The sequence below is a fragment of the Silene latifolia genome, chromosome Y, assembly GCF_048544455.1.
Source record: "Silene latifolia isolate original U9 population chromosome Y, ASM4854445v1, whole genome shotgun sequence".
Taxonomy (NCBI): Eukaryota; Viridiplantae; Streptophyta; class Magnoliopsida; order Caryophyllales; family Caryophyllaceae; genus Silene; species Silene latifolia.
In genome coordinates this window covers 389,131,126-389,141,117 of record NC_133538.1, presented here as the reverse complement: position 1 = coordinate 389,141,117, position 9,992 = coordinate 389,131,126, and the positions used below count along the sequence as shown (strand labels likewise).

General features: G+C 40.4%; 1 protein-coding gene and 1 non-coding gene across 2 annotated transcripts; both read left to right on the top strand.

The window, feature by feature from the left end:
• Positions 1-1,172: 1,172 nt before the first annotated feature.
• LOC141635101 (small nucleolar RNA R71) lies at positions 1,173-1,279 on the top strand. The gene has a single exon (XR_012539806.1). It is a non-coding gene; the product is annotated as a small nucleolar RNA R71 (small nucleolar RNA).
• Positions 1,280-5,811: 4,532 nt separating this feature from the next.
• On the top strand, positions 5,812-9,518 carry LOC141632048 (uncharacterized). Its single transcript, XM_074444636.1, has 4 exons — positions 5,812-6,797; positions 6,882-7,311; positions 8,184-8,582; positions 8,643-9,518. The coding sequence occupies exons 1-4, from the start codon at positions 5,812-5,814 to the stop codon at positions 9,516-9,518; spliced, it is 2,691 nt and encodes an 896-aa protein (XP_074300737.1).
• Positions 9,519-9,992: the final 474 nt, after the last annotated feature.

Here is a 9,992-nt window from a genome sequence, read left to right as displayed (position 1 = left end):
ATCTTTCATGAACTTAGTGTAAGATGGAATTTGAGTGATTAATTCGGTAAAAGGAACGGTTACCTGTAGATTCTTCACAACTTCCATAAATTTACCGAATTGAGAATTCTTTTGATGTTTTGCCAATCTATGAGGAAATGGCACTTTAAATTTTTCCGGAATCTTTGCTTAAACATCTTTCTTTGGAGGAGCATCCTCCACTTCCTTGACTTTCCAACAACAACAAGTGGGTCATCCACTTTCTTGGGAACTTCTTCAATTTCCTTATCATTTGGAGAGACCTCCAACTCAACAAGTACCTCCTCATCATCTTTGGGCATGGGTGGCCCATCATATTTCGTACCACTTCTTAAGGAGATAGCATTAAGGGTAGCATGTGGTTGCTCACCTTGAGGGGGTAGTTGACCCGATTTCCTTGAAGAGCTAGATGAGGCCAATTGAGCCATTTGTTGCTCCAACATTTTGATTGCGGCATTTTGAGCTTGTTCATTCTTTTGGATTTGAGCCAACAATTCCTTTGCATATGGATTATCAAGCCCTCAAGCTTACCTCCCTCTTGGTTATTTTGTTGGGCATTTTGTGGTGGAGGTTGAGTTTGTTGGAAATTGTTTTGTGGAGGCCTTTGTTGATTTTGATAACCCGGTGGAGGGATATATTTTTGTTGTTGAGGGACATAGGCATTTTGTTGTGGTGGGGGTTGTGGTTGAGGATTTAGCACATTGTTTCTTCTATAAGACATATTCGGGTGAAATCTTGAATTTGGGTTATATGTGTTTGAGAATGTACCCGGTGGATAAGCATTTTGTGCATTTTGTCTTAAAGCTAGAAAGGCATTTACCTCTTCAATGGGGGCTTGACAATGAGCGGTATAGTGACCCGCACCTCCGCAACCTTCACACACAACGATTTGGCTTGTTGAGGACATGGCATTGACTTGTTGAACGGAATCTCTAGCATCCCTTTCCGCCAATTGTTGTTGGAGAAAAGCAATTTGAGCTAGCAAAACGGAGTTGTTAGAGGATTCTTTTTTACCTTTAGATGGCACAACTCTGGTGGCATGAGCAAGGTCGGTGTCAATTTGATCAAACCGCCCATTGTTGGCGGAATCAAGAATCCTTCGGGACTCGGCACAACATCCATTGTAGAATGTTATTCCTAGAAACCAACCATCTAGCCCATGATGTGGGCATTGTCTTTAAAGCTCTTTGTACCTCTCCTAAGCCTCATATAAGCTCTCAAGAGCTTGTTGACGGAATCCGGTAATTTAGCTCCTCAAAGTTTGAGTTTTCTCCGATGGAAAAAACTTTTGATAAAAAGCAAGAGCCAAAGTCTCCCAATTGGTGATTCCCATGGCGGTGCGGTCAAGGCTATTGATCCAAAGCTTGGCCTTGTCCTTCAAAGAGAAAGGGAAAAGTATTTCCCTTATTTGGGCTTGAGTGACGGCCGTTTACCGGATCATGGAGCAATAGTCACAAAAGTTTTACACATGCAAATTGGGATCCTCCAAAGGACTTCCCCCAAATTGCTTCCTCTCCACAAGGCTAATGAAAGCCGGTTTGATCTCGAAGTCCGGCGCGGTGATTTGAGTGGTTGTGATTCCGGCCGGAAGCATGGCCGCGGTGGGCTTTGAGTGATCGGAAAGTTTCACCATCTTTTTGGTAGTAGATGGTGGTGGTGGTGGAGTTGATGAACAAGAAACCTCCTCCTCTTCAAGAACCTCTAGATCGTCTAAGTAAGACTTTCTAGCACTTTCAACTTGTACGGGTGAAGTGGCTTCTTTCACTTCCTTCCAAAAACGTCGTCTTCTCCTAAATGTTTTCTCGGGATCGGAATCCGGTGAAAGCAATTCTCCACTACGAGAGGACCTGGGCATAAGACAACAATTTCTAGAGAAGTGATAAGTAACGGTCTCAAGGAACAAGTGTTCCCCAAGACAAAAGAAACAAGATAAAAATCGACAATTCAAAAAGCAATAAAACCGTTTTAAGAACAACGCGCCAAAATTTGATAGGTTTATCGCGTACCTATGCAAAGATAATTTCCCTAGACACAAATTAATGTAGTAATAGGGGTCGAACACAAGGAAACGGGAATTACGTCGTGAATTGCTATGGGTAGATTTTTATCAAGGTCGATTACAATTTGGGTTTGGTTTGTTTGGTTGATGATTAATAAAAATGCAATGTAAATAATATGATAAAAGATAGTTTAAAGGGTTCGGGTCACTCATGCAAAGGTAAACATATGAACATGATAAACCCGATACTAATAATTTTGTCAATTGTTTAGGGTTAAACCTACCCACCTTACGGCATTAGTATCAACCATAGACCGAGTCCTAGAAAAACTCTCGTCCATGACTAGGTCGTCCTACCACACATGCTTAGTCTAATTCAATTCCATGCCTCTCGACTTTAGAACGAATGAACAAATTTAATCTACGACTACGGCCGATAATCAAAGATTAAGCGTAACAAAGCAAACATGTGATGGAAACAATTTATCAACATTATTATGAACTTTATTTAATCATATTATATGGTTGATTTTTCATGGCTCCCCTAACCTTTAGACTAGGAAATTTAGCTACTCATACTAAGATGTAAAATGTAAACTAAATTATGAGTAATGTTAAACATGATTGTTTGATTTATGTAAATTAGATGATATAACATGTGAAAGGATTAATGCTAATGTAGAATGAAATGCTTGATTAAAATAACTATGTCGTAACTAAAATAACAATGTAAATTACAAACTCGTAATAAGAAATACCTTATAAAGGAGGACTTGTATGGAAGAACAAATAACTAATAACCAAAAGCTTGAATAGCAAATGATGAGTCACTTTTGTATACACTTTTATGCCTCCTCTTTATATTATTTGAGACGATTTTCGTGCTATTTTATGCCATTTACATGCTTATTAAGTTAGAATCTAGTTACTACCGCCTTTTGGTGTTTAAATGCAGGTATCATGCACTTGTGGAGCAAACGAGCATACCAGAGCACCGCGGAGCTGGCATATAGGACACACGTTGCATGGCACGGATTTCTAGGAAGATAAAGACAAGATTTGACATAGACTTGTTCGAATAACCGAAGACCAGAAGCCAAACTCGACCGAGTTTCACCAAACTCGACCGAGTTTCACCAAACTCGATCGAGTTTCGGCCTGAACCGGCTGACGTGTCTTTTATTTCCGGATATTCTATTTTACCTAATTTCTATAATATGTACTCGGACGAATTATTTAGGTTACGCTCTTCATACCGGGGGAACTCTTAGAAGAACTTTTTAGCAGTAAGAAAACTTTCTTAGCATTCAGATCTAGAATTCTTTTTATCCGAATTTACGGTATTTTGTTTATCTTTATTTACTATCAATCAATTTAGTTTATGTTCAATTATTAGTATCTATTATTTTCTTTGTTGCTTTCAATCATGTCTTCTGTAATTATTATTGTTGTTATTTTAATTAGTACGCGTAGCTAAATCCTTCATCTAGGGAGAAGGGGGATCTAGGTTGATTAAAAGGGGAATAATGAACTAATTATTAGTAAGACCGCTTAAGTTATCGTTTGATTATTGTTTTCTTCTATTTATTTGATTTAGGCCTGAATCTCTAATTAGTATAGCGAATTGATATTTCACCGACCGGGTTATATTCAATAAAGGCTACGGTAATCAGATAGGTAAAGGTTAATTATAGCGATCGCATGTGTGAATCTAAAGGGCATAATTGAATCGATAGATCTTGTGACCTTAGATAACTTGGTTGACCTTCTAATTCACTAAATTACATCCCCGGATAATCAAATTAGCGAACCCGATTCCCTAGACTTTTAATCTCTATTGTTTACAAACTTTATTTATCTGCTTAATTAGTCACTTAGATACAAACAATCAAAATCTTCAAGAAATTGTTACTTTTCAGACGGACTTAATTAGTAAGCAAACTAGACTTTACAGCCTCCCTGTGGATTCGATACCTTTTCTTGCCACTAGCTATTATTAGTAGTATCATAGGTTTTACTTTGATTTAGGGAAGACGACTTTGCCCTTATCAAATTTGGCGCCGTTGCCGGGGAGGCAACAATTTCCTGTTTGTTTTATTATTTAGTTTGTCTTTTGTCTCAGGGAACTTCAGTTCCTTGAGACTGTTTCTCACACTTCTCTTGTTAGTTCCGTGTATGCCCAGGTCTAGTAGGTCCGAGGTGATTCCTTTTGATCCTGAACCAGAAAAGACTTTTCGCTACAGACGGAAATTTAGTCAAGAAGTGGGTCAAGTAGAAGACTTGAGTATACTTGACGTAGAGACGGCGAGCTCAACACAGTCAGCCGATCAGTCCTTCAAAGAGGACGACATTCCCTCTTCCGATCAGTCCTTTGAAGAGGACGACATTCCTATCCCCGAAATTCCAGTCATAACTGCTATTCCCGAAACTACCATCATGCCTACTCTAGCCAGTCACTTCGAGCCGACCCTAGCTTCTATCCCACAAGGATTTAAGCTGCCCACCACTACCAATGGAACTTTTGAGATTCGGCCATCTTACATCAATTTGGTGGAACAAAATATGTTTGGAGGGACAGCTGCCGATGATCCTGCGACACATATGGAGAAATTTATCACCTACTGCTGTTCTATTCCATTAACAGCTGGAGTGACACAAGATCAGGTTAAGCAGGTGCTCTTTCCTTTCTCTCTGAAAGATGGGGCTGCTAGTGGTTGAGAGATCTGGATATGGATACTGAAGAAGTTACAGACTGGAATTCCTTGGCTCTTGCTTTCTACAAGAGGTACTTCCGACCTCAAAAGACTAATGCTTTGAGAAGTCAAATTACCAGTTTCAAGCAAGGAGCTACTGAAGATTTGAATGAAGCTTGGACTCGCTTCAAACGTTTAGTCCGATCAGTTCCCCATCATGGTTTCCCTAAGTGGTTTCTTTGCAACCAGTTTTATAACGGGTTGTACGACGAACATCGTGCCCTTTTGGATTCTTCTGCTAATGGGAGGTTTCAGGACAACACCAATGATGATAAAGCGTGGAAGTTAATTGATCAGATTGCCACCCATACTGCTAGGTATGGAAATCCTAGGGGAAGCACGCGAGGAACTGGTGTTGATGGTACAGTTGCTGCAAAGTTAGACACTATAACTGCTGTAATTGCTGAGTTGCAGACGCCCCAATCTTTGGGAAACAAGCAGACGGTTAATGCTATGACTCGGCAAGAGGAATCTTGTGCTCGTTGGGGTTTATAGGGTCATATTGCTGCTGAATGTTTAAGCATAATTGAGCAAGTTAATGCCTTCCAATCTTATAAGCAAGGTAATCCTTTCTCTAATTTCTATAATGAAAGGACTAGAGAGCTTCCGAACCTCCAATGGTCAAGCCAGAATGTGCAGAACCCGCAACCACAACAACAAAATTCAACATATACTATTCCTCAAAACCGTGGGAATCCAAGGCCGAATCAAGGGGGAAATCAGTTCAATCAAGGGGGTAATCAATTCAATAATCAACGTCAACAACAGTTTCAGCCGTTGCAACCTCCTCCCTTAGCTCCTAATAATGATATGGCCGAGTTGAAAGCTATGTTGCAACAAAGTTTACAGAATCAGCAGAAGCAAGCATCTCAAATTAACGAGCTCATAGCACACAACAAGATTCTAGATACCCAAGTTGCTCAGATGGCTACCTAAAATCACTCTAAACAGCCCGGTACCCTTCCTCCATAAGGGAAGCAAGCTCATGAGCATGCAAATGTAATTCATTTGATGAGTGGCACTACCTATGAAGGTCCGAAAATGCCCGTTGAGGAAGAAGAGCATCCATTTATGCATTCTAAAGGATTGGGGAATTTGGAATTGAGCGACGATGAGAAAGATGCCAGTAATGATATAGCACTTCCTACGAAAAAGAAGGACGAGGCAGAAGCTAATTTATCTAAAACTCGACAGAGTTCAAAAAAACTCGATCGAGTTTCGTCTCAAATTGTCACTGATGCTACTGGAAGTGCCGTGGGTCATGATACTGGAGTTTCAGATGAAACTCGACCGAGTTTCCAGAAATGCGATCGAGTTTTGTCTCCAGTAGCTCCTGATGTGCCTGTTTCGTCGAGTTCTGCAAAGGAAGCCGTGCCAATTACTATTCCACTACCTTTTCCGCATCGACAACAGAAGTCAAAACTTGATACGCAACTGAAGAGATTTATGGAAGTAGTGAAGAACTTGCAAGTGAGTGTTCCATTTACTGACTTGATCACTCAAGTGTCGGCTTATGCGAAGTTTTTGAAAGACATATTAACAAGGAAGAGATCCTTTGATGAAGTAGAGACGATTGCATTCACTCAGAAGTGCACAGCTGCGATGCACGCTACCATTCCACCAAAGCTAAAGGATCCAGGGAGTTTTTCTATCCCTTGTCATATAGGTCATTTAGCTATTAGTAAAGCTCTTTGTGATTCTGGAGCTAGTGTCAATGTTATGCCGTATTCAATATGTAAAAAGCTTAATATGGGTCAACTTAATATCACTAATATGACTCTACAGATAGCTGGCCGTTCTCTACAACGCCCTCTAGGTGTTTTAGAAAACGTGCCAGTTAGAATAGGGAAATATTTTATTCCAGTTGACTTCGTTATTCTTGATATGGCTGAAGATGTCTACATCCCCATCATTCTAGGCAGACCATTCCTTCATACCGCAGGGGGCATTATAGATTTGGGGAGAGGCCGATTGACATTAGTTTTAGGAGATGATAGGATCACTTTTGATTTAGAAAAATCATTAAAGTAACCTATGATTGAGGAAACTTGTAATAGAATTGATATTATTGATTTGACTGTTGATGACTCTCTTTCTTTAAACTTGGATAGGTATCCTCTGGAGATTGCCATGCTGACTAATCCAGCTATTGAGATGAGCTCATGGAGTCCAGAAGTTTTCGCAGTAGAGAAGTTGCTGACTGGAGAGGAATGCAAAGAAAATAAGGTTTTGAGCTTAGGTAGCCTCTCAAAGGCTGCCAAGGTACATAAACCTGAACTTAAACCCCTTCCCTCTCATCTTAAGTATGTATTTCTGGACACTTGTGAGATGAATCCTGTAATTGTCAATCCTAGCCTAACAGAAAACCAACTCTCTGCTTTGTTGGTTGTTTTGAGAACTCATAAGAAAGCTATTGGGTATAGCATTGACGATTTACAGGATATTAATCCTGATTTTTGTATGCACCGTATTTATTTGGAAGAAGGTCAAAGGCCTAGTGCGCAAGGTCAAAGACGGCTAAATCCTCCTATGCAGGAGGTGGTAAGGAAAGAGGTACAGAAATTACTTGATGCTGGTATTATATATTCTATATCTGATTCAAAATGGGTTAGTCCAGTCCAGGTTGTACCTAAGAAGGGAGGTACTACAGTATTTGCTAATGATAAAAATGAATTAATCGCTACTAGACTTGTGACGGGATGGAGGATGTGTATAGATTACAGGGAGCTGAATTCACCTACTAGAAAAGACCATTTTCCCTTACCTTATATTGATCAGATGTTAGAAAGACTTGCATGTCATAGTTATTTCTATTATCTAGATGGCTACTCCGGTTTCTTTCAGATACCCATACACCCTGATGATCAGGAAAAGACCACATTCACATGTCCATATGGTGTATTTGCTTATAGGAGGATGCCTTTCGGCTTATGTAATGCCCTGACTACTTTTCAGCGTTGTATGATGGCCATATTTTTCGATTACATAGAGTCTATCATGAAAGTCTTTATGGATGATTTCGGTGTTTATGGTGCGATTTCGATGTTTGCTTGAGAAACTTGTCTAAGGTTTTCAGTGTGAGGAGGCTCATCTTGTATCGAATCGGGAGAAGTGCCACTTTATGGTGATTTGAAGGAGTGGTCTTGGGTCACTTGGTGTCCGGACGTGGTATTGAGGTAGATAAGGCTAAGGTTGAGGTAATAGAAAAACTTCCGTACCCGGTTAATGTTAAAAGTGTGCGTAGTTTTCTTGGTCATGCAGGATTTTATCGCCGCTTTATTAAAGATTTTTCTAAAATTGCTCAACCTTTAACGAGGCTCCTTCATAAGGATGCCCCGTTTGTGTTTACTGATGAGTGTGTTAAGTCTTTTGATAGGATTAAATAAGCTCTTATTTCAGCTCCTATTATCCAGTCTCCTGATTGGGATCTACCGTTTGAAGTTATGTGCGACGCAAGTGATTATGCCCTTGGAGCTGTTTTGGGGCAGCGGAAAGATAAAGTGCTTAATGCTATTTACTATGCTAGTAAGACACTTGATGATGCACAGATCAATTATGCTACTACAGAGAAAGAGTTGCTTGCAGTTGTCTATGCTTTAGACAAATTCAGAGCCTATCTTGTGGGTTCTAAGGTGACTGTGTATACTGATCATTCCGCTTTGAAGCATTTGCTAGCCAAGAAGGAGGCTAAACCGAGGCTTATTCGTTGGATTCTATTGCTGCAAGAATTCGACTTGTCAATTAGGGATAAGTCTGGCGCTGAGAATGTTGTTGCTGACCATTTATCTCGGTTGAGATTTGACGGAGGAAATGTGATCGATGACACTTTTCCAGATGACCATCTATTGGCTATCACCGCAAATACTCCATAGTTTGCTGATTTTGCCAATTACTTAGTGGGGGGTATTCTTCCTCCTGACTTATCATATCAACAGAAGAAGAAATTTTTGCATGATGTGAAGCAGTATTTTTGGGATGACCCGTATCTGTTTCGTGAATGTGCTGATGGTATTTATAGACGGTGTATCCCGGAGAGTGAGGTATATGCTATTTTATCTCATTATCATTCTTCTTCTTACGGTGGTCATCATGGTCCGTCTAGGACCTTTGCTAAAGTAATGCAGTCGGGCGTCTTTTGGCCAACTATTCTGAAGGATGCTACTACGTTCGTCCGTTCTTGTGATGCATGTCAAAGGACGGGTAATATTACGCAGAGGTATGAAATGCCTCAAATTGGGATCTTGGAAGTTGAGATTTTTGATGTTTGGGGTATAGACTATCAAGGGCCGTTCCCGTCATCTCATGGGAATCAGTATATCTTGGTAGCCGTGGATTATTTATCCAAATGGGTGGAAGCTGTTGCCACCCCTACTTGTGATGCTAAAGCAGTTGTAAAACTTTTTCAGAAGATTATATTCCCTCGGTTTGGAGTCCCTCGTGCTGTGATTAGTGATGGAGTGAAGCATTTTAAAGAACGTCATCTAAATTCTTTGTTGAAGAAATATGGCGTTACACACCATAAAGGATTGGTTTATCATCCCCAAACAAGTGGGCAAGTGGAGGTTTCTAATCGAGAGCTGAAATCAATTTTGGAGAAAGTAGTTAGCAAGAATATAAAGGATTGGAGTCGTAAGCTTGATGATACTCTGTGGGCTTACCGAACTGCATTTAAAACTCCAATTGGTACATCTCCTTACCGTCTGGTTTACGGGAAGTCGTGTCATCTTCCAGTAGAACTTGAGTACTGAGCTATGTGGGCCATTAAAGAGCTGAATATGGATCCCTCACTGGCGGGTGAGAAAAGATTGATGCAGTTGAATGAGTTGGGTGAGTTTCGACTGCATGCTTATGATAGTGCTCGAGTTTACAAAGAACGAACCAAGAAGTGGCATGACAAGCACATTTTGCAGTGGAAATTCCATGTTGGAGACAAGGTATTGTTATTTAACTCTCGTTTACGATTATTTCCAGGTAAGCTCCGTTCTAGGTGGTCAGGACCATTTACTGTTGCTAAAGTAAACAAATTTGGGTCGGTTACGCTGAAAACCGATAAAGGAGAGACTTTTAAAGTGAATGGACAAAGATTGAAGATCTATTATGATGGTGCATTCGTTGGAGTGATAGGGGTTGTCGACCTCTTCACTATTGATTCCTCTTGCTGATGAGGTAATCCGGTCGTGCGGGACCGCTTAAACCAGCGCTACCGGGAGGCAGCCCGGATT

Bases quoted from the DNA above. Each gene is read 5' to 3' on its own strand.
- LOC141632048 (XM_074444636.1), top strand. From the start codon at position 5,812: ATGCCCGTTGAGGAAGAAGAGCATCCATTTATGCATTCTAAAGGATTG. The intron at 6,798-6,881 runs GTAACCTATGAT...AAACTTGGATAG, and splicing joins GATTTAGAAAAATCATTAAA to GTATCCTCTGGAGATTGCCA. The intron at 7,312-8,183 runs GTAAGGAAAGAG...CCTATTATCCAG, and splicing joins ATCCTCCTATGCAGGAGGTG to TCTCCTGATTGGGATCTACC.